Raw genomic sequence first — 24,365 nt, forward strand, 5'->3', positions numbered from 1 at the left:
GATAAATTTTATTTAACTTTTTAAGGCAAACACATATAATATATAATAATAAATATAATAATAACAATAATAAAAATAAACACTATTGATCATATGTAAAAATTTATTTAGCTTTTAACATAGTGTACAATTTTGTTATGGATATTTCCAAATCAAATCAAATATATTATAGATTTTCCAGGTATTAGACTGATTGTGTGTAAATTACGATAATTAAACCTTTGTCAGTTTATGTTTTAATTTTCCTCGAGGGCCCCCTGGTGGCACCTCGGGGAATGACACCACTGATGTGCTCTGCCTTCAGCATCAAAAGAGGCATAAATGTGAAGAACCATCCAAGGCAACAGTTGTCAAACTGTGGGATGCAGACACCAGAAAAATGAAAGCAAACTAATATGACTATATATTTAAGATGATGGGGAGGCTGGAAAATAAAGAATATAGAAACACCTAGAGCAGATGTGGAAGGTGAAGTACATAAAGCATTAAGAGCTGTAACTCCAAAAGTGGAATTTTTACATTTATGTATTTATTTTTAGGGAAAATAATGAATAGTTGGATGATGGAACTGAAATGGAATATTAATTAATTAAAAGCCCAGCACTACAGGATAGTGGATTACACAGTTTGATTCCAGAAGGAGACACAAATCATACAAATCCCTCTAAGGTTACATCAGGAAAATCATCCAGTGTAAGAATCTGCCTAATCACACACATGGAGTGGCCTGCTGTGGTGAGCCCTTGTAAATAAGGGCTAAAAGTAGCTTTTATTCAAGTAAATACTGGTACAGTAGTGCTGCACTAAAACAGATTTATTTAGTTTAAGTTAAAAACTTTGATCTTTGTCTCTTGAGTCAAATGTCCTCTATTCTGAAGCCATAATGGTTCAGATCCTGGAGAAAAAAACACCAAAATCCAGGAGACAAACAGAAGCAGGGTACACTCTGGAGAGGTTGCCAGTCTATCACATGACTAACACAGAGAAACATACAACCACTCACACTCACATCTAAAACCAATTTAGAACCACCAATAAACTTAATGTGCATGTCACCTGAGTGATGGTTGGTTACTGTAAGGTGACTTAACTAAAACAATTAATCTACGCAGTTCTGATTGGCTGCCCTGTTCACTCATATTATTCTCTTTAATTAATTCTGACAAATAATTAAACAGCTGAAATTATTATTATACAATTATACACATATTTTTGTTGCTATAAGACAAAGTGAAGGCTCATTCTGTCAGCCTCTCTACTCTCCCAGTCCCTCCTCTTCAGAGTTATTTTTTTCTATTGGATCTAAGGGAGCCATCAGTTCCTTTATCTTCACGTAAAACTCATTTCCTGGTGGGAAAATGTTTCTCTGTGAGAGAGAGAGATCAGAAATTATAGCAATTAAATGATGTTCACATTAATCAGCACTTATTTTTAGGTAAAATGGAATGAAATGGGAACAACTAATGAAAAACTCAAAGAGTATAATTATGTTCAAAATGAATAAAAAGCCAGGATGTAATAAAGCAAAACAGACTTTAATAAATGCTGAAACATAATATAATATAAATAATATGATGACAGTGGCTGTGAATGATTTTAAAGCCATTTTTTTATCTAAATGCAGTTCATGGGAATTGTGCACAGACGCCCACACGCAGAGGCGGAGGGTCTTGGAGCCATATTAATAAAATTGAAACGTGAAAGCCTTTTTGCTTTGCTTTGTTTTTTAGTTTAATATTTAGGAATAAAGTCAAAACGTCAAAAAATAAGTCAAATTTTTTGTAGCGATCAGCGAGGAAGCGCTATTTTTGGCATTTTGAGCATGAAGCGAGCGAGTCAGAGGTGACATTCACCTTCAAATGCCAACTTTATTCCTGACATTTAAAGTTTATTCACAAAACACAAAGAAAAACGTCATCTTCTGATTTATCTGCAAAATTCAACTTTTATATTAAAATGTCAGGTTTAGTCTCAAAAATTCCAAAAAGTAAAAGAAAAGAAAAAAAACTTCATCTTTTTTTAGACTTCATGTGGCTTTAATACTTTTCGTACAGTGTCAACTTGAGTGCACTGTGAGTGCTACGTACCTGCAGACAGAGACGCAGCAGGCCTCCACCCTCGCCCTGCATCTCGAGTGACACCAAAAAGAGAGGCAGCGACTTCTCTGTGATTCTGTTTCCTACACAGACACACACCAAAAAGCTTTATTTCAGTCCTAGCTTAAATGATAATGCATGTCTACACTTGCAAGACGTCAAGTTGCTGACCTGCCAGGTTGAGGGAGGTAAGAGTCGTGTTTCCAGGCATGAAGAGCTGTCCGTCCCTGGGATGCACCGACGGGTCCAGCAGGGGATTCACTGAATCCACCAACTCTGCCTGCTCACGGAGACCCGTCAGATCAGCGCCATCATTGAGAACGATATTTCTGCTTCACAAAATGTTGCATCAAACAAACCTCATTCAGGGAAGTATTTGATCTATCCTGCAGGGGGAAAAAACAAAACAAAACAAAGTGAAACCAGTGAAATTTTATACCATGTTGCGCATCCACATGATGATCAGCAAACAGAAAACGTTACCTCTTCTGGATGTTGCTTCTCTTTGCCCCCTGCCTTTCCACCTCTAGGCTGAGGCGCTCTTGTATCAGTGGCTAGAAAAGATGGCAGGGATAAACAATAAACACAGCTGTCACCTCTCAGAGAACAGAACAAGTGTTTCAGGTGCGACAGGAGCGATTACTTTTCTTGTTTGGCTTTTGGTTGTCTTTGTTGGCGGCCACTTTCTCATCTTTTCTGGTTGCTTCCTTTAATAAGAATCAATAGCACAAGATTTGCAGCACACACTAGTTTAAGAATTTGCTAAAAGTCAGTTTTCGCATGAAACCTTTTTTTTGGGAGTGCCTCTGGTCTCTCCTTTGTTACCACCCAGTGAGGTGGTGCTGCCAGCTAATGTTTGGAGAGGCTCATCCTTCACTAAAGCCTGAAAAAAACAGATCAAAAATAAACCTGAAAGCGGTTTAACTACATGTGCTGTGAAAGCAGTGTTATTCAGGGCGCTTAGTTATTAAAGTAATATCAGTGATTGACACTGCCACTCTTACAGCTTGCGCTCTTTCCAGAAGCAACTTCCTCCTCTCCACTATTTCGTCATGAGTTAAGGCAAACTCACCAAGTACCTGAAAAGGGAAGTAGCGAGCACTGGAGGCTTATTAAATTACATTACATAATGCAATAAGATGAATATGATTTAAGACATTTTAACTGCTAATTTAAATGCATTATCTGTCAGTTAAACTCTGTGATGTAAACTGATACCGCAGCCAGATGAGCAGCTCCTGCATCTCCAATCTGATTGTTGCACAGCGAGAGAAAGAGCAAAGTACGATTCAGCCGCAGGCCCTGAGGCAAAACAGGACGGCGACAGAGACATCAGCTCAGCGGTCACACAGGGGACATACACCAGGGAATATGCCGTCAGTTCTGGGTTATACCTGAGCAATATGTGCAGCACCTGCATCACCTATACAGTTGAACGCCAGGTTGAGTGACAGGAGGTTTTTGTTGGCAGACCTGGCTGTCGAAAGCGCTGAACCAATCAGGCGAGCGCCTTCAACTCCTATCCGGTTATTTCTCAGAGACAAGTGAGTGAGGCTGGGTCAAAGAAACACATGACATTAACTGCTCTTGTGTGCAGAGTGGTGTGTAAATACAGAAAGAGGGTTTTCCAACATTGCGGTAGCTATTTATTAATTTGTTGTTTAAGAATTATAATATGTTGAAAGTTTGATTCCTGTAGATGGTTTTTTTTGTTAGCTACTTACTTTGCTTTATTTTGGCTTATTTTCTTACCCACTTGTCAAGTTTGCTTTAAAAAGATTTTTCTTTATTTTATTTTTTGGGGGGGACTTTGTCGTCAGGTACAGTGAAAAAATGAAGACTCTATGCAGTTCTGTGAAAAAATAAGGACACCCCACAATTCACTAGCTTGTAGAAACACCATAAACAGCAACTCCAGAATACTTTGGTACACAGAGGACTTCATGGTCTACTCAATGACTGCAAGATGCCCATGTCCTGTGGCTGCAAAATAAGCCCAAATCATCACCTCTCCACCACCATGCCTGGTTTCTGCTGAAAGGTGGTGCTGTGCATTACGCTCATGCCTTTAAACTAGAGGGTGACACCAGTGCTCATGATTCGGGTGCAGTAAATTAGAGTGACAGAAGTGTCATCATCCAGTGTGCTGTTTTTCAAAGAAATTCAATAAACCCCAAATGAATCAGAGCACAACTGAGAAAGAAACCTTAGCATTACTTTTGGCTATGCAACATTCTGAGGTGTACTTTGGTTCCAGCACCACCTCCGCTCATGATCACAATGACCACAATCCTCTGCTTATATCTCAAATGCTCAATAACAATCATGCAGGTCCTTATTGCTGCAAGATTTCAACACTGAGTACACCATCTGAAGGAGACTGATAACACTGTGGCAGATGTCTTATCTCGTATAGATCAGGCATTTCTTGTGGAGGAGAGTGATATAAGGTGGGGTCGATATGACCCAGGTCATAATTTTATATCGCTTGTATTGCTTTCTCTCCTCTCTGCTGTTCAGTTTTTTTTCTCTGTGTTTTCAATTATTGGAAGGCTAGAAGCACCGACTTTAAATTATGACCTGACAAAGGGATTTCTAATTCTCGTGATGGATAAAGCGAGGTTTTGTGAAACAGAAATATTTGAAGCAGTTTTTGTCAGAACTGTCAAAAACAATCTGACACCCATCTCCACAGTGACACCTACTGGCGGCTTTTGCTATTGTAACATCTTAATGCTATTCTGTTGCAGTACTGTAAACAAAGCTCCATACTTTGGGGCAGTATTTCAAAACATTTCCACTTCATAAGCTTGAAACAATCTCAAAACCTTTGTATTGAGCATCCCAACCAATCTAAGCTGTGTGTTTTTGTGGAGAGTAGTGCTGTATGAACAAGTGTTTTTCACTCTGTAATAGATAAATCTGTTTGGACTGTGGCGATGTGGTTAGCATTGTTGCATAGCATTAAGGTCCTGGGTTAGAACCCACCATCTGGCTGGGCCTTTCTGTGTGGATTTTGCATGTTCTCCCTATGTGTAGGTTCTCTCTGGGTACTCCAACTTTGTCCCAGGGTTAGGTTAGCAGTGTGAATGGTTGTCTCTCTCTCTGTGTTACCCTGCGACAGACTACCCTTACTTGGGAGCAGGGGAGTCACATTTGTGCTTCACACTTTGGTGTTCTATCCAAAAGACTTTGTTCCAGAAGTCTCGTGGCTTGTTCAGACGAAATTTTTCAAACCTAAGCTGTGCTGCCATGTTGTTGCTGTCATGAACTTTAAAATTTAACATGCTAACTGAGGCCTGTAGAGTTTGAGATGTAGCTCTTGCGCTTCTGCATTTTCTCTATGCACTGCACGACCTGAACTTGGAATGAATCACGGTGCATCAGTGGCATTTTGATTATGAACCTGATTTTTAACAAATGGCTACTACAAACATGTTTACATGTGTGACTGTTAGGCTACTTACACGCTGTCCTCAGAGAGAAGAAGGTGGTAGCCCTGCTGTGGAAGAACATTGCCTTCCAGTGCCACAACTCTAAGTGAACACAAATCAGAGGGGCTGTTTCAGTAACTCTCAGTGCTAAAGCGAAATTTGTCTGCTATTCTACATAATTTCTTGGCATGAAGTCAAAACACATTTGGACCTGTTGTGATGTGGTGCAAAATGCTTGGGTATCTGCTCACCTGAGGCTGGAGCACAGCGGTATTGTGTTCATGAGGGCAACTACCATGCGATCTGTCAGTCCCGCCTGCCAAAACCTGCACAACCGTGGACAAGATTACACCAACAAACAAGAACAAAACAGTGACAGCTGTAACCCCGTTTGCTGTAACAGGAGTGTGCCTCCCTGCAGCACCTCATTACTCACCCAAGGCTCAGTAGCTGGTTCATGGAGGGGAGCATTTTCTGTAGCGCTCGGAAAATCTGCTCATTCACCCTCCATCCTGTACATTCATGACATATCCAGTCATCTTCTCACCACATGCTTCAAACAATAATATGAGCTCACTTCTCAATTAAAAAGATCCAATGATGCCTTTCAAACTCTGACATTACACACAACATAGAATGATATGACTGCAGGTAACCAGTGATAACTACAGACTCAGAAACTCAAATTCTTTAAATGTTGAATTAATGCCAAGTACAGTTATAAACCCTTTCCTTCTTTTCCTCTTACCAGAAACCTTCATGCTCCTGGCTCTGTCTTTACTCTCAAGTTCCAGTTTTAAGCAGGGCTTTGAGCAGAAAGAAGCATCACTTGTCTGTAACTGGTTATCTTTAGGAGGTAGAATTATTATTAGTAAGAGAATGTGAGATCATATAAATTATATTTACTGTTTATACTGTAGGAATGAGCATCAAGGAGTAATTCAAAATAATGCTGACCATACTAATACTGCAACACTTGGTAAAATATTCTACAATATCTGTGTGACTGAAATCTAAGAAATACAGATGACCTGGTGACTCTGTAACAACAAATTCCAGTGAAGTAGTCATGGTCATGCTTACTTCCATGTCTCTTTGTGTTTGTAGATGTGTAATGTTTAACCTCCTGAGACCCTGCACCTTTTGTCCTGCTCAACCTGCTCCATCTCCTGCATCCCAAACAAGATCTTGGGTCTCAAGAGGTTTTAATATTTTGTGCAGAAAAATTCCAAATGTTTAGATTACTGATGGTGATACATTCCCATTAATTTACACATTTTTATCATCAATATGGGCTTTAAGTCTCTGCCTCTCCAGTAGTATATTTTGCTACTCTAGGTCTGTTAGCCATAGTTCACCTCAAAACGCTACATCTTGGTAATGTGTGGAAAATACATTAAAATCAAAGCATATAGTATTCAAAAACATGAACACATTTCCATGATCCTTCTTACTATAATGTCACAATCATCACAGATTTTTTATTTTTTTTGTTTTATTTTCTGTTTCTCTGTCAGTGTGATACTACTCAAAGCAGAACCATCTCTTGTTTACCGGTGTCACTTCCTTCAGTTTGACTGGCGGAGGAGGCTGGGAACTTGGCAATGACAGCTGGGATATCCTTCACATTCAGTAAAGCACACAGCGCAGGGAAGTCAGTCTCTGCATTTCCTGTGCACTGATATTCATCTGTAGGGCAATGGGGATAAGTGCAAATCTCAACTATCACCACAACTACACTAAGTAGAAGAGCTTCATATTTATGCTTACTGAAGGTCTGAACAGGAAGTGTTTCATTTGGAGTCGGTCCTGCAAACAGAAAGGCCTAGAGTCTTGACATAGCATGACAAAATCACCAGCAACTAATCAAGAAAACATCAAAAACTTTCACTTTGATTGCATGACAAGTTTTCGCTGTCAATTATATCTCTGTGTAATGTGTGGTGTTAGATTACCACAGACAGCTACACTGCAATCAGTGCTACTTGAGAGACTGCAGACAGGAAAACTTATGTTACTAAAACCTCATGATGAACAAACATGTTATTGTGTACTTGTTATGATTGCTTTGATTATGTGCTGCAGCTGTTTCAAAATAAACCTTCTAAAATGAGATCACATAACTTGAAGTTTTACTTTATTTATTTTAAGGACTTTGTTTTTATTATGTGCTCTACTTTCCAGGGAAAAAAATTGAATCCTATATTTACTTATTTGCTTTTTTCAAAAAGGTTTACCATAATGAAAATAAGCTGACATGAGAAATTAGTATATAAAGTACAGTTTTGGTCAGACATTCACATCCGCTAATCATGGGCATGAATGTCATGTTAACTTTGGACTTTTAATAATTTCTTTGAACTTTTCTTTTTCCAGGGTGAAATGATTGTACACCACACATCTTTAATGACTTTTCAAAAACAAGCACCGGGTGCACAAGTTTGAATTTATTTTAGATTTTCTCTAATCAACACAGTGTCAAAAGTATACCTACAGGCTCAAATATACTCACTTAAATCTTTTCATAAGTGGTGCTGAAGGGTCTACAATGTCTTTTAAATTTGAATACGGCCAAGGCCTATTAACTTCTCGTTAGTGATCATGAATAAGTACAACTGATCGTTTCTCTTTACCAGCATAAAAAGTACTCGTTTGACAGCACTCATTAGATTGACTAATGCTCAGAACAATGTGAAAAGGTCTAAGGAACTCAGTGAAGATCTAAGAAAGAGAATTGATGATTTTCACAAGGTGGGAAGATCTCTTGGGGCCATTTCTATACAGCTGCAGATTCCAACACAGTTGTCTTTAAGTAAAAATGTGATGTGTCACCACTTTGCCAAGAATGTTCAGGAATAACCCACAAACCACCTAGGCTCAAGTCTGCCGTGAACTGGAAAATGCTGGAACACCAGTGCCACTGTACACATGGAAGCCAGTTTCACATGGCAATGAGAGGATGCCAACGAAGAAACAAGTCCCTACTCTAAAAGCTGGGTCTGTGCCAGTAAACCAACCAAATTAAATGAACTGTACCACATATCCCAAGAAAAGTGTTTAAATATCCAGCCAGAATTATGCCAGAAGCTTGTAGATGGCTAAAAAAACAAACAAACAAAAAACAAAAAAACAGTATCTGAAGTATAAACTTACTAAGAGACATTTAACCACATATTAGGTGGAGGTGCATATTAGTGAACCTGTAGGTATACTTTTGACTGTATGTGGATAAGAGAAAATCCTAAATAAATTCAAACTTGTGCAACTTGTTTTGTTAAAGTCATTAAAGATGTATGTTGTACAATCATTCCACCCTGGAAAAATAACAGTTCAAATAAATCATTATTTGCAGCCCCAATTTATCATGAGATTCAAGCGCATATGTAAACCTCTGACCACAACTGTAGCTTGAATGAGTATATAAAACAGGTATTTTCAAATATCGTTACATATCGAAATAAAAGTTAAATTCTAAGTTGTACAAATGCTTAAAGTAACAAAATATTTTTTCAGATAATGTGCCATAAATTTAAATTACAGCTAAGGTTAAGTAGCAGTCCAAGTAAAAAGGCGCTGCCATTCTTCGATAAAAAAAACAAGCTAACCTGCGCTTTTCCAGGCCTCGTCTTCAGCTCTGGTTTTATCTTTCGCGTGTTTCTTTCCTGACATGGTTGCGCCTGAAACCACAATAACAATCACACAGCTAAAAGCGTTAAAGAAGATATTTCAGTTAGTTTAATAACACCGCTGTGAGCCGCCAGGGAGTTTTTGGCGTTACTATGGATACTCAAGTTGTATCGCGAGATTTAAGTTCTTGGTTCTTTAACCTTTGACTCTTAGTGTACTGGAAAAGTATCATTCGTAAAGATTTGAGTGAAAATATTATAGTATGTATGGCCCTAAAGTCGGTAACAGCGATAACGAAAACGTTATTTAACTTGTCTATTGTCAACTACTGTACTATCGCGAGAGCTGAGAGAAGGACTCGTTTACTTACTTATGGACAAGTCTGTCGTACTTGATATATGAGTTTGAGAGTTTTTGAGGTCCAGAAAACATACTTACATTACATAAATACTCTGTCTCTCATATATATATTTTTTCTCTTTAAAGTGGATCAGGAGGAGTGCTGAGAGAGCTTTATATTAACCCACCACAAGGAAGACTTTCTTTTTCTTAAATATATATGTAAATCTTCACCATGTCCTAGCACTATAGTTTTACATATTTGGTTAAATTTCCATAAATTTTCAAGCACCTTACAGGATTATATCTACATTTTTACTCACTGACCTCACTTTATTCACTATTTTCTATTTAATTGAGCTACTTTTGGATAATTTTGACCTTATTAGGCCTTTTGGTTTTATTCAAGCCATTTTGGTAGTGTTTGTATTTAATGTTTTGGCTGAACAATAGTATCTATATTGGGTATTTATAGTTCTTTTTGTAAATGTGTGTTTGTGAAGTATATGAGGAGTTTTCAGAGGAGACCACCACGAAGTATATTCACAATAATGTAGTGCTTTTATTAAAAAAAACAAAACAAAAAAAACCAAATATAAAACAAAAAGTAAAAACCAACAGCATTTTTCATGACTTAAGAATCATAATTACAAACTTTAAACGAGTGGAAGAAGTTTTTTTTCTTTTTTTTGACAAACTGTACACATCACAAAATGTCCGCCAGTCTGCCATTTACAATGCTTGCATCTTATTTTGTGATTGTCTAAAAATAACTAAACGAATCGCACAAAAAACACACAAATACAAGTACAAGCATCATACAATGACTGCTATCACAAAACGGAACCATTTTCCTATTTGAAAGAAAAAAACAAAACAAAAAACCAAAATAATAACATGATATTGGGCTGACAGCTTTTTTTATTTATTTTTTAAAACTTTTTCTTTCTGTCACCGTTTAAAAATATCTTAACATTTTTATGTTGGTTTGTTTTTTTAGTGTTCAACACTTTGCAGCAAAAAACAAGGAGCGCAGTTCTCCTTCAAAAGTAATATTAACAATGTTCAGCGACAAAGAGGTCGCTGCCGAGTCACTGTCATGTCCCAATGCCTTCTGTGTCTGTTTGACATTCTTCTCGCTCATGCAGTACATAGGTGAATTTCATTTATAGGCAACGAAACTTCAGCTTACTTTTTTTAATGTCGTCAGGACAGTTGGTGGTGAGATTTCTTGGACATTAAAAAGAAAAAACAATACAAAAACAAAAATGTTTTTCCTCCGAGCTTAAGTGTCTTCAGTATAGTCATACAAACGGAAGAAATTATAATATTATTATTATAATAATCATAATACATTTAGGGCTGAGTCCTGTACAGTACAATAATAAACAAAATCCATTTTCAAGATATTGCTTTTGGAGACACTCCTCAATGTAAAGTGTGTATATTTACATAACTTGGCACTGTACAACTTCCTGATCCCTCTCCTCTCTCCGTCAGTGTCTCATTCTCGTCACATCTCTGTCAGTTTAACGCACTGGGACATTGCAGGCTGTCCCTTTCAAACAGAGGCATTTGGGGGGAGAAAACAAAAAAGGAATCTCATCAAATATCACAACTTCTTTCGAAAACATTCTCCATGGCAACCAGGAAACATATTTTAAAGACAAAAAAAAGAAAAGAAAAAAGAAAACCCTCCCCGGTTCCCAATATACAGTATACACCTCCCCCCGTCTCACAGAATATAAGAAAATATGACCATCACGATACATTTCATGTTAAGTATTGTTTTTTCCATAGTTTTCTTAAAACTGTTAATTGCCATCGAGCCCTTGATTTTTTTTAGATTTTTTTAAAAAGGTATATTTTCATGAAATTCTGGCAGAGTGCACACACAAAATAAAACGCGTATCCACGCGCACACACTCGCACACGCAAGGCAGTCGGAGAGCACGGCTGTGTAAGGCGTTACAGTTGGAGCCAGTGTTCCCCCTCTTCCCACCCACCCCTAACCCACCCTCCCCGCCTGATTTAGTTAAGCTGGTGAATTATGTTTTACTTAAAAAAAAAAAAAAAAAAAAAAGAGGGGCGAAGCGGACTGCCTCACGAGACGATTCAAAAATAAACAAGACACTTTTACTGACAAAAGCGCACACGCTCCATCTTCCCAAACCCCCTCCCTTTACTCTAATAAAACAAACACACCACAGGCCTCTTCTGTTCCTAAATGAGTTACTACAGTATAACAGGAAAGAGATAATAGACTTGCTTCTTTTTTTTTCTTCCAGACTGCATCATCCAATACTGTGAGAGTGTTAGTGTGTTTTCATTATAGATACATTACAGAGAGCTTCACAATATCCATGGTACCAAAAGTGCAGTTCACCACCCTTGTTCTCTCTTTCTCACGAGCAGCATCTGAGCACACCGCTCAACTTTACATTTCTCCTATGCCATTCCTACCCCCACCCCACAGCCCCTGGGCAGTTCTTCTCTCATCCCTTACATTTGTTTCATTGCAGCTAGGTTCCACTAGGGGGAACAATTCTCCAGCATTCATATCCCCCCACAGACTGAATCATTAATCCATCCCTCCCCCTCTATCCATCCTCATTCAGTACCACTTATTTCATTACAGATGCTTGCTAGTGGAATTCGTCTACCCATGTTTTCAATGTTCGATGCATTTAAGTGCATGGGTTACAACTCCTATGTTCGTTTTATTTTTCTTTTCTTTCTTCTTTTTTTTTAAAAAAAGAAAGTTTTTGCATCATACTACTTAAATAAGCAAGAAGCCTGGGTCAGCTCTCTCTTTGTGCTCCTTGAGAGCTTCTGAAGTCAGTGCTTCCAAACACCCTCCACCCCTCTCAGAGCTGAGACAACAGTCTTGGAAGAGGTAAACTGGAAGAGGCCCCCAGGGATGCATTGTGGTCCTTAATGGCTGGAAAACCAACAATGCTCATTTCCCTTCTTGCTGTCTCTCCATTTTCTGCCCCTTGCTCATGACAGTGAAAGGCAGTGTGCTTGACAGGCACGTAGAAACATTATTTTCTGCCTACGAAGTCGCTGAATCCGAGCGCCCGCCGCCGCAGGCGCCGCCCTGCACCTTCCTCAAGGAGATAAGTGACATCAATGGCTGGAGAAAGTTGGAAGGAGAGAGAAAATTAGCAGCTTGGACACAAATAGATGACACAGGGCGATCACATTAAAGATTTAAAAAAAATTTTTTTTAAATCAGCAGCATGGAGGCAAGTTACTTTAAAGCAAAAATGCTTCAGGTATAATTTGTTAAACAGTTAATAAGCAAAAGCAATAATAATTCCCATGGTCGCTTAAGGCAGCTCATTCATTTAACACTGGTACTAGATTAGTAGTCTATATCCACCAAATATGGCTTTGGTACCTTGGCTTAGACATCGAACTGTTGGGATAGATACTGGCTTTAACATGTTAATCATTTGTTTGTAGTAAGGTAATGTTCTTAAATATGGTAAGGCCTCATACCACAGTATCTGTATTTATTTTATTTAGAGTTCTATTTATTGTGGTGCTTAGTTAATCTGTTTCTATTTGAGCTCCTTATTTTGTGCAGTTTTTAAACATACTGAGTTTTTTCTTTGGTCATATTTCATTTATTCTTGTTGAGCTTTTGTTACTTTTTTGGAGGGGGGTGGAGGTGGGGTGCAGTAAAAAAAAAAAAAAAAAAGGGCCTTTGGGTTGGTTTCAAACTCTGGCCTCTGCATTAGCCTTGCAGCATATGGATCACTTGCTAAACCCAATAAGCTAAACTAACAACAACTACAGGCTGTGTTTAATGTTTTGGCTGCTGTAACAGGAATTTCCCCCTTTTTTTTGGATAAATAAAATTTGTCTTATCTTATCAGAAACAAATTATAGCTACAAGCCAAACAGTTGGGTTTTACAAGCATTACATAAATTCTTGAGAAAAACAAAAAAAAAGGTGCCTTTTCATAGTTCATGTACAACCCACAACAATGTTTCTTTGGTAATGATACAATGTATCAAGTAACGTAATGAATGACTTTCTATGACAGACATTATAAAAGATGGATGTAGCCAATGTGACATCATCAATCAGTTTGTTAAGTGATGTTATGAGGCCTCAAGCTGAGTATTTTCACTGTATATCCATGTTGGTGTTTTAAAGTATGATGTAACGAGCGAGGGGTGTATCTGAATGTAAAACTGGATGCTCACTGGCTAACAACTTGTGACTGACAAATCATTAGGAAATGAGCATATCCTGGGCAATTCCCCATTGTGACTTAAATAAAAGCTTCTTTCAGCTTCTACTTTATTTGCAAGGGGTCACAGCAGACATATCTGATATATGATGTGTAAGGTTTTTACGCCGCAACAACCATCTCGTGGTCTTGAAGTGGGGATCTTTCACATTAGGCTAACATTAGTAAGTGAGATGAAGTGTTAAAAGGAAATTTAAGTATATTAGTAGATTTAAGTATATTATAACTTATTTTAACCCATTAGTGTGGCCTCAAGTGTCATGCCAACTTTGCAATCTTGTCCTCTCTTGTAAATACTGGAGGAAATGTGAACAGCGTTTATCTGGGCAACTAGGATCACTAGTTTTGTCTTTGAGTCCGACCGACAGTAAACGCAAAACTTAGCTGTATTTCTGAGCGGTATCGAATGTATTGTAGTGGGTAACGGGTAATAATCCACCGCATGAAATGACGTTTTACTTACTTGCCAAATGGGAAGTTGAGAGTTCAGTCCGGCCAGTCTTGGTCTTTTGTTGATGAAACACCATCTCGGGGATGGCAATGTTTTCAAAGCTTTCAATTCATGAATTGTAATTCCACAGCTCGACACATCGAGACGTTCAAAGGCCCCCTTCTTTGCAGCAGTCGGCATTAGCAGAGCAGTGAGCACAGGAACACCACCAGTTTCCCGAGGTAGGTTGCCTCTGCCACCATCTTCCGAGTACTGTCTTTCTTTCTTTACATTTAAGCTCCTCATCCATCTGCTTACTCTGGGTAAAATCAATACTGACGAGCGAGCTGATACAGCCTCTCGCCCTCAAAACGGTCCATGGGGTAAATCTGCCATTGCATTTAACTGCCAACTCTCCTCAGAAGACAGTATAAACACAGTGTAAGTCAGCTACACACGTGTGATGATGAGTATGCCAGTGATTTGGTCAGTCGGCAAGTATCCCAGAATGAAGATTCCTAATGCGGTTAGTACAATGCCAGTTCCAGGCAACATTCGGTCAGACTGAAAAATGATTAAAATTAACTGATGTAAAAAAAGTAAATAAATAAAAATTATCTTTTGTGGTAAACTGTAGGCAGTTCATGGTTGTCGCCCAAATAAATGCTGTTTAGATTAAAAAATTTTAAAAAGGTGATGATCGCAAAGTGAGCATGACCCTTCAAGCCACTACAGCCATATTAATGGGAAATTTGCCGGGTTGAGGTAAATGGGAATTCTCCTTGAAGCGTTGGTCTAAATTTAGATATTTTTAGGTGACATAAAATAGAACATAAATATGATCTCCTCTTCATCCTATGCTTCTTATGGACAGATTCGTGCCCCAACTTCAAGCTTATTCTTTCAGAAATAGTAGTAGTTTTAAAAAAATGATCCAAATGACGCGTCACAGCAAAGTGACCTTAAACTTTAACCCTCATTTATCTGTTGACCTACCCCCCTCCTTTGTTCCCAGTCCCTCACCGTTCTTGCTGGGTGTTCTGTGCAGCAGATCCAGCAGGATCTTGTTCAGTCGTTCCCGCTGGGCCTCCCTCCTGCCCAGAGCTGGGTGGTGTAGTGGCGATGAAGCCGAGGATGATGGAACTTCAAGCAACTCTCCAATCCTCTCGGCTGAACGTTCCTCCAGCCCCTTGCGCTCATCGGCTTCCTGTCCATCTTCCTCATCCTCCTCGTCCTCTTCTTCTCCTGTCTCCCTTTCCCGTTCTGGTCTTCTAGGCTTGGCTGAAAGAAGTGCGGAATCTTCTGAAGCCATGTCCATGTCATCCTCCACTCCTCTTCCATCTTCTCCCTCAGGTGGGAAATCTTCACCCCGGTCGCAGGAAGAGGCATCGTCCTCACAGCCTCCAGCTTCTTTGGGTCGTTCGCTTTTCCAGGCCGATCGGCCACCGTTCCTCTTATAGTTGTCAGGAACATAATGAGGCTGCAAGAAAGCCAAAAATGAAATTTTACATAGAGCACGTACATTTCAAATAGATAAGATTTAAAAATGTAGAGATAAAAAACATAAGAATACAAAAAAAAAAAAACACTTAGGGAAAGTACAAAATAAGAAGTAATTAAAACCTTGAGGCCAAAAGGTAAGTGCTGACAAGGATATCCCTTTTGGCATTTGTTTTTTTGTTTTTTTTTTAAAGAATATAAAATACAAGTTCTGGATTCTGTTAATTTTGTCTCATTATTCAACACAACCAGACTTATGGAGGCTTTCGGTGCATCTGTTCCATGAGACTGAGATGTCTATATGATTGTGTGTCAAAGTCTCTGTACTGTATCAACTTCTAAAATCATACAAATCTGACAGCTGTCATCATAACAAAAGCTAACACTACAACAAATATAAACTATTACTATGGTGCATACAACACTACATTAACTCTGTGTGAATGTGGTTTTTTTTAATAATTTCTTGTGTGACCCGATTTTATAAGCTTTGATTGCTAAAACACTGAGAAAGAAAAAAAAGACCCCGGCTAAAACATGACTTCCACTCTCAACACATCTTGTAGTGTTTGTAAATCAGTAACAGATCCCGGCTCAGCAGTCCTGTCGCTCTCACCGAGAAGTCTCTTTTGGGCGTGAGCCGCTTGGGGAAGTGGTTGAAGGCATATGGCTTGGTGCAGACCGGGTAACGGTTGCGATGGATCTTGTAGAACAGATGGGCCGACTTGTCCAAGCGGTAATCACAGATGTACACATCCTGCTCTTTCACACCCTTTGGCCGTCCTTTAAGAAGAATGCACACTGAATTAGCAGGGACGTGATGTATTTGAGCAGGAATAAAACATTCAAGTGAGCAAATGCCTATGCATTTCCCTGTAGCTTATGTTGATCAAAACTTAATGGGAATATTAACCAAAATCCAACATGGTTTTAGCAGTTCAGCTAACATATTTGGGTTCATTTGTGCATTTTTACCTTTGCAGTAAGTATAAAGGTCGAGAACACAGCAGGTTCCCACCACCGCCTCCAGGGGGATGATCTCATAGAGCGGCATGCGGAATAACTCGTTCTGGTAGAATCGCCGCGATGGAGAATGGTGTGTCTCGTGAGGACGGAAGTAGTGGTGGCCAAAGGCAAACCGCTCACCCCTTTAGAGTGTGAGTGGACAGTTTGATTAGAGCAATAATGAAACACACACACACACACACACACACACACACACACACACACACACACACACACAGTTATTCTCCCTCCCTGCTTACAAACTCAAAATCTTACCAAGAGTATTTGTCTTATTTCTAGTCGAAATTATCTCATTACACTTAAAATAAGACAGAATCAGCTAAAGGGCAACATTTCAGTAAGCTAAAGGAACTTGTTCCAAGACAGTAAATCTTAAAACTAGACAATTTTCACTTGTTCCATTGGCAGATTTTTTTCAGTTATTTCAAGCTAAAATTTCTTGTATTAAGTAAAAAATCTGCCAATGGAACAAGTGAAAATTGTCTAGTTTTAAGATTTACTGTCTTGGAACAAGTTCCTTTAGCTTACTGAAATGTTGCCCTTTAGCTGATTCTGTCTTATTTTAAGTGTAATGAGATAATTTTGACTAGTTTTTGCAGTGCAATAAACTTACTTTTCGTTCTTCCACAGCTTCTCAATTCGGAAGATGTCGAGTTTGTCTCGGTTGACATGAGACAAGAGACGGTAAGACTGTCTGACAGGCTGACCCTCAGGTGAGCGTCTGCTGTCTCTCATCAGATACACACAGTCACCTGCACACAAACAAACACAGAGATCGGTTACTTATCTACAATGATATGTTTCACAAGAATCTGACCACTTAAATCACCTAGAACATCAGACTATCTCTGCTGCAGATCTCTTGTATGTCAAAAGTTTGCAGAGAAGTTAGAGAAGCTTTTTTTAAGCAATCTTCTATTGATAAGTTGCAAAAATACATTATGGCATTTGCAATAAAATAATTGACAAAAACAGACCTTAACGAACAAATCAGCGTTAAGCTGAAATGAATGTTTCTGATTCAAAGTTTCAAACCGTTTCACTTCTGACCACTCCTAACCGTTGAGGCAGATGTGGTTGGGTGTGGTCAGAAGTGCACCACATCAATCACGTCAGGTTGCCCTCGAGTAACATAGTATGCAAATCACTGCATCAAAATGATACATTTCTCTGTGAGTACAGGGAGTTTTCCAGGCAAGTGTGAGCTTATGATTGCTGGCGTCTATCATTTAGATACCTTGGTGTAGCAGCAGGTCATCTCTAAGGAGACAGATGTAGTAGACAGAGCCAGCCTGGGCGTAGTTGGGCTGGGGTATCATGGGGACTTCCTGTAGTGAGGATAAGACACATGTGAGACACTTCTAGCCAAAAAAACCAACAAAAAAAACACACAGAATATAATGAGTTCATCATTCACTGTGGTTTCGAAACAACAGACGCACCCTATCTACAGGCCGGGGATCGCACTGTTCACACAGATAGTGCTCCACCTCAGTCTCGAGTCGCATACAGTCAAAGTGCTGCCACACCTATGATGGAGAAACAATTATTAAATCACATAAATGCATAAGACAAAAAAAGAAAAAAGAAGTATTTTCAAATCAGTTACTGTAAGTAACATTGAGTTACAGCTCGAATGAAATGCTCAAAAAAAAAAAAAAAAAAAAACCCTCTGCGATAGTGATTCACCACCTCGACTGTTTCTGAACCTCTGAACTTAAGCTCCTTCAGTATTTTTTATCCTCCTCATTTTCTGTATCTAAAAATAACAGACAACACACACAAAAGACTGCCTGCATCCTCTGCATGGAAAATCTCCTTGACAAAGTACTTCTTGCATAGGTGAAGTCTTTAGAGAGACGCTAAAATAGTTCTACACCATCAGCAAGTGAGATCAAAGCAGTGAGGTCAAAGTAAAGACTGTTTCTGATTTTTTTTTTACTTACCATACACTTTTCACATTGAATCATCAGGCCTTCATCCTTGTACATTCCACAGATGCAACGGATGACATCGTCATCCTTGTCGTGAGACCCGGGCCCTCCTGTGTGGTGGTGATGACCGTGGTCACGGTCCAGCGAGTCTGAGCTGTCCGCCTCGCTGGCGGTCTCGCCCACAATCTCATCAATCTGGACTGCAGCTTCATTACGAGCACTGTAGTAGGCTTTCCGCAGCCGACAGACATCTCTGCCTATCGATGACTTCTTCCCATAATATTTCTGGTGGGAAAACGAGGCAGTTGCTGAAAATCTTTTAAATCAATCCGTTACTGGCAGAGCAAAAGGACAACAGGACCTCACAGACACCATAAAGTGATGATATATAAAGCCGAGGAATGCCCATTTGACCCCAGAATTACACGCTCATCATTCACTCGCACGGTTAAGACTTTGAGCTGTTCATCCTTGAAAGTCTACGGGCAATTTCCTGCAGGACAAAGGTCACCGACACAGAAAGATTCATTCAAAACTGTCTTTGCAGCTGCCAAAATTTCACCGGCAAGGCTACACCCCACATTCAACAGTAATTCACATTCCTCTCACACTTTTCCAGTCCGCCAGAAAGGGCCTTGAGGCGAGAGGGTGATTCTAATTTATACGTCCACTTCAAACTTCTCTGACTGGAAGAGTAAGCTTCCCTGAGAGCTTTTCAAGTGGCACTTGTTTAAACTGCTTAGCTATACAGATGTAAATCAAACAGCCTTGCAACATGTGCACACAGGATCAGCAGTCGCGAAGTTATGTTCCATTTGGGAGGTTTTTGTGTGCGAGACAGGAGAAAGAAAAGCAATGACTGAGTGGGAGGAAGAAAGTGTTGAAGCTGCACAATAACAGCGTTAAGTATCAATTTTGACGAGGCCCTTTGATAATTGAGCTCTAAGAGTCTGGGATTACACACAAGAGTCCACTGCATGGCCGTGTCACTCAAAGATTAAGACTGGATGCTCCAACAGCCAAATGCCTTCGTGTCACCAGCATGTTTGAGTTTCTAATTACTGCTAACAAACGGACTAACAGATCTATGACACTGATTAACCAAGTAGTTTGCAACCAAACCAAAAACTTCAGAACTTGTGAATTTTCACCAGTTGAAATAGGAACACAATTTATTTCCAGCTGCTTCATAGGCTCTTACTCTCTACATCTTCAGTGATTTTCAAGCTGATGTGCAGCTGTTCCATTCACACAATGAAGTATATCATGCCAATAATATTAATAATGGATGAGTCAGGAATGTATCTTATTGCCTAGCAATATAAAAATTAAAGCTAAAAGATCAATAAAGGAAGTACTGGTTGAGAGAGCTAGCAAGTAATTAAGAGAGAGCAGAGTTGATAGAACAAACTAATGTGTTGGTATTTACATTTCACTGAGTTTCTAAATAATAATATTCAGAAGGTCATCTACTTTACAGAAAACCTTACACAAATTTCGTCCACTGGGAACAAAGGACTTGAGACAACGACTCTGATGCCATTTACACAAGTTATACACCTACCGGCCACTTAATTAGGTACACCGTTCAACTTCTCTATTAACACAAATCAGCATTCATTTAGGGATGTAGACATGGTCAAGATGACCTGCTGAAGTTCAAACTGAGCGTCAGAATGGAGAACAAAGGTGATTTAAGTGACTCTGAACAAGGCATGGTTGGTGACATCAGACAAGCTGGGTCTGAAGAAACTGCTGATCTACTGGGATTTTCCTAAATACCCATCTCTAGGGTTTACAGGGAATGTCTGAAAAAGAGAAAACATCCAGTGAGCACCAGTTCTCTTTTTGAAAATGCCTTATTCTGGTCATTCTCCACTGACTCTCAGCATGGCTCCATCCTGCCTTGTATCAATGGCTGAGGCCTCTGATAGTGCAACAGTGTGGGAGGGTATTTTCTTGAAGGCAAAAAGGAACCTGGTTCAAGCAACATGTACCTAATACAGTGGCTAGTGAGTGTACCTCAATTTCTACCCGCATTTTTTAAAATCCTCATTGGATTAATCTACCTCTTTTTTATGGTTCTAAAAATGCAAACTAAGGAATGCATCACAGAGATCTGAGTTCCTCAGTTTAGCTGCTTTACTTGAACAGCTTCTGATCATTACTAATTAATAAAATCCTCCTTTCTTCTACTACAAACATGTGAACTTGGTCCTTTGCCTACCTCAGCATTGCGAAATACTTTGAGCATGTCTGTGTCAAATGCTTCAACCGTCTTATAATGGCCCGTGAGGATTTGCTTCTCAATGGTGCTCAGGTCCAGAGGGTCAGACACCTTCTCATAGTACTGGCTGTTCCTGATGGTGCACAAAGATAAAAGAATTAGCCTCCAAAATTGGTTTGTCAGTAGCAGAGGGGGGTGGGAGGACAAAAAAAAAAAAAAGAAAAAAGAAAGAACATTCAGTTCAAAACTTATTAAATCAGATTCAACCAAAATTCAAACTTCTATAAGCGTACAGGGCACCAAATCCCAGATTATAACGGCTTTTTTTACCATGTAGCTGAAGAAAAATAATAAGCTGTTATTGTTTTGACACCAGCTGATTACTATCAATACTGGACAAGCATCAACACAGAGGCTGTCATGACTGTGTGTGGCGAGAGATAAAACTGTTACACTACATGGGTGATGTACACTGATAGACCAGATAACATAAGTAGGTGCTGTTTGGTAAACATTATGAAACAGCCGGTCGATATGCAGGTTTGCACTCTTACCTCTTTCGAGATGGGAGGTTCACCAGCGGGGCAGCAAGTGTCTGACCAGCTGAGTCTGAGATTAAAAGAAAATAATAACATTCCTGTCATCATTTTTCAATCACAGATTCTTATCATTCAGTAAACAGTGGACAGCAACACAGAGGCACTGAAAGATTCCTTCAAGAAGCCTGATCAGACCCCAGATCAGGCTAGAGGTCATACTAATGAGAATATCAGTGTGACCGGGGTCACTCACCCTTGTAGCTGGTTATCATGTCACAAATCTCCTTGAAGATGTGAGCAAGGCGAGCAGTGCGAGTTACTTCTGTGTTTTCCTCGGCTGCAGCTAGCCTTCGTGTGCGTACCGACCGCGACGTCTGCAGGGCTGAGAACTGCGTCAGGAACACGTCTGGAAACAAGATATAACCATTTAGCATTAACGTTTAAAACTTCTGCCTATTTACAGTCTCTGAAAGTTGTCTACATTTCAAAAATAAATGCCTGTATCCCCTTTATCGTACACTATTCTTTACATAACTTAAATTACTTGCAACTGAATTTCTTAAGCTTGTACCTGACTTGATGTTGCCATCGTCACGGATGACTCCTCCCCAGCGCGTATACATGGACAGGCTGCTGGCATCCCTCTCCCTCTCGCCCTCTCTTTTCAGCAGCTCCTGTTTCTCCCTCATCTTCTCCCAGTTCCTCAAGAGAAACACTCGATGCTTCAACACAAAGTTTCTGGAAATCAAAAGAGACCGTTTAAATGTGTTACCATCAACTCACACCTCATGAGTTGAGAAGCTTTTACTTTTAAATGGCATATATATGTCTTGTGTATAAATAAACCACTCTATTAAGGATGGAGAAGCAAACATTATGTGCAACGGAAAAAGAAATTTAATAAAAATGTGTCACTGGCTTCCCAGGTGCATATGAATGAGGGGTTCAAGCAGATTCCTGTTTACAAGTCTTAAAGGAATTATGTTTATGTCTATCACTGGTGATGGCTTTTAAAAACGGAATTTAAAGTTTTAAAAACTGAAAAAAAAAAGTTTCTGCTATTTTACCCCTGCTTGATTCATGCGACTGAAACAGGAAATCGCTCTGGAAACTGTGTGGGTGGTTGACTTGATGCATGCTCAATTATCCAGGTAAGGAAATCCCAGAAAGTTAATTCTGCTCATCTGGATATTGCATTTTCAGTGGAAGAAACATTTTGTCTCCTGAATGGTTTATTGGGTCCAGACTGATCATCTACAAGCAGTGGGGGGAAAAAAAGAGTCCTTGATAGCTTTACAGTGGGCTCAACTGCTTAAATTCCCATTGTTCCCAAGTTTTTCAGCAAAAATGCAGAAATGTAAAAAGTCGTAGCACTCACAGATAAACGTATTTGAATAGATACTAGTATTACCACCTTAAAATATAAAACCTCTCACAAGCCTACAGGTCAGATTTATACATTTTAAGGATGCGTGGGAACCCAAACACACTTTATCAGTTGGCCCACTAGAGTTATGCTTCCTCTACTTATCTTGTGTGTCTGTTTGTGTTTTTTACCTCTCTCTGTTGGACATGGGCTTCATGAGATGAGGGTAAAACTTGCTGCTGTCACTTGACTCTTCCTCCTGAAGATAACAAAAGTCCCATTAAACAATTCCTGTCTTCTCATCTTAAACAGTTTCTCACACATCAGTGGCAACACCATTCAAGGTGCTCTTCAGTCTTTAGGAGCCACAGAGGGATTAAACGAGGGTTGGGGATTGAACTGCCATTACGATTAATGAGGAACCCACTATAACTTGCAGGTTACTCCTGATTTTATGCAAGTTCAGAAAACATTTTAGGTCACTAATTCAAAACTATACCCTTTAAGGTACTCTGAGTTACTTTTTTTAGAAATCCTGTGGCCCACTAAGAGCACCTCTGAGACAAAGAAAGATTTGTGCCCTACATAGATACTGCACCTGAAATCTACCAGGACAGTTAGATTTCTATTCAGTTAAATATGTTATAGTTTTCCTTCATAGAACATTTCAACACAAGATATTAAGCTGCAAGGGAATCCTTTTCTGGAGTGTAATAGGAAAAAAAAGCCGTTATCCAGTCTTAATTACAAGTGACCTGATCCCACCGCAAACTCTCACCACTTCCATCTATATGCATCACTCACTCGTTTCTTGAGCTGGTGTTTGGACTTCCTCTTCTCCTTGAGTCGACCGAGCCGCCGAGTCCCTCCTGATTTCCCAGGCAACCCATTAATACGCTGGCTCTTCCCTCCGATGATGCCCCGGCAGCTCTCTGAGCCACACTTGCAAACTTGCTGCAGAGAAAAGTGCAGTACAGCATGTGAGAAACATGCACAGGTGCAACAGAATGACTGAAAATAAGCGTTCTTTCAAAACTGTTTCTAGTGCTTCACCTGCTCTTCTGTATTGAAGGAATGGAAGTTGTAGTCGTAGGTGAGCTCAGTGCCGCTGCTGATGTCTTTGAGAGCAAAGAGACCTATTCTGTACACCCCGTTCACTGACCTGCAAAAAATTTGTATATTACAATGAGTGAAGCTTTTATGAGATTTTTAATACTTAAGGAGATATTCTCTGCTGTGAAAGGAAGCAAAGAAGCATGGTAAGTTTTAACCTGCCCACAGGCTTTGGAACAGCTTTTTTTTAAATAGCAGTTTAGTGATTTCATTTCAAAATCTGAGCTTACTGCAGTAACAACTGTCCCGACAGGGCTTGTACAACAACTAAAAGGATACTACACGAACTTCTATTCGTAGTGTTTTTGTGGTTTCACCAGCAGCTTACAGCCTCAGGGCGGTTCCTCTCGTGGACTCTTGATGCTGAGTCCAAAACCAAACCAATCTCCATAGTCTTCCATGCTATATTGCTAAATTTACAGCACGGTGCAAAAGCAGTTTTTGCTGCTGGTACTTTGAAGTGTGAATA

General features: G+C 39.5%; 2 protein-coding genes across 5 annotated transcripts in view; both read right to left on the minus strand.

Annotated features, from left to right (window-relative positions):
* Window positions 1–319: 319 nt before the first annotated feature.
* lrrc71 (leucine rich repeat containing 71) lies at window positions 320–9,354 on the minus strand. Of its 3 annotated transcripts, XM_031738763.2 has the most exons (17): window positions 9,136–9,350; window positions 7,301–7,339; window positions 7,085–7,219; window positions 6,279–6,377; window positions 5,967–6,042; window positions 5,782–5,856; window positions 5,564–5,632; window positions 3,491–3,650; window positions 3,315–3,398; window positions 3,101–3,175; window positions 2,884–2,979; window positions 2,740–2,803; window positions 2,580–2,650; window positions 2,456–2,482; window positions 2,268–2,376; window positions 2,088–2,179; window positions 387–1,366 (listed from the first exon to the last, which is right to left on the minus strand). In XM_031738763.2, exons 1-17 carry the CDS (start codon window positions 9,197–9,199, stop codon window positions 1,256–1,258), a joined length of 1,446 nt encoding a protein of 481 aa, XP_031594623.1. In that variant the 5' UTR covers window positions 9,200–9,350; the 3' UTR covers window positions 387–1,255. The 3 variants fall into 3 exon arrangements, with proteins under 3 accessions (XP_031594624.1, XP_039461216.1, XP_031594623.1); XM_031738764.2 differs by lacking the exon at window positions 7,301–7,339 and having other exon boundaries at window positions 320–1,366; window positions 9,136–9,354; XM_039605282.1 differs by lacking the exon at window positions 6,279–6,377 and having other exon boundaries at window positions 325–1,366; window positions 9,136–9,349.
* Window positions 9,355–10,034: 680 nt separating this feature from the next.
* ash1l (ash1 (absent, small, or homeotic)-like (Drosophila)) overlaps window positions 10,035–24,365 on the minus strand; it is a 35,339-nt gene continuing 21,008 nt past the window's right edge. The window contains exons 13-27 of one of the 2 annotated variants that reach the window (XR_005609833.1): window positions 23,837–23,945; window positions 23,588–23,737; window positions 22,975–23,042; window positions 21,989–22,155; window positions 21,671–21,823; window positions 21,433–21,487; window positions 20,879–21,011; window positions 18,664–18,936; window positions 18,160–18,246; window positions 17,955–18,045; window positions 17,331–17,469; window positions 16,667–16,839; window positions 16,308–16,474; window positions 14,225–15,671; window positions 10,035–12,632 (exon numbers count right to left, since the gene is read on the minus strand). Coding sequence is in view for 1 of the 2 variants with exons in the window: in XM_031738740.2 (XP_031594600.1) it covers window positions 12,541–12,632; window positions 15,215–15,671; window positions 16,308–16,474; window positions 16,667–16,839; window positions 17,331–17,469; window positions 17,955–18,045; window positions 18,160–18,246; window positions 18,664–18,936; window positions 20,879–21,011; window positions 21,433–21,487; window positions 21,671–21,823; window positions 21,989–22,155; window positions 22,975–23,042; window positions 23,588–23,737; window positions 23,837–23,945 (2,314 nt within the window). In the remaining variant the exon portion in view is untranslated. The remainder of the gene's footprint in view (window positions 12,633–14,224; window positions 15,672–16,307; window positions 16,475–16,666; window positions 16,840–17,330; window positions 17,470–17,954; window positions 18,046–18,159; window positions 18,247–18,663; window positions 18,937–20,878; window positions 21,012–21,432; window positions 21,488–21,670; window positions 21,824–21,988; window positions 22,156–22,974; window positions 23,043–23,587; window positions 23,738–23,836; window positions 23,946–24,365) is intronic. The other variant, XM_031738740.2, reaches the window with a different exon arrangement.

The sequence above is a fragment of the Oreochromis aureus genome, linkage group 22, assembly GCF_013358895.1.
Source record: "Oreochromis aureus strain Israel breed Guangdong linkage group 22, ZZ_aureus, whole genome shotgun sequence".
Classification (NCBI taxonomy): domain Eukaryota; kingdom Metazoa; phylum Chordata; class Actinopteri; order Cichliformes; family Cichlidae; genus Oreochromis; species Oreochromis aureus.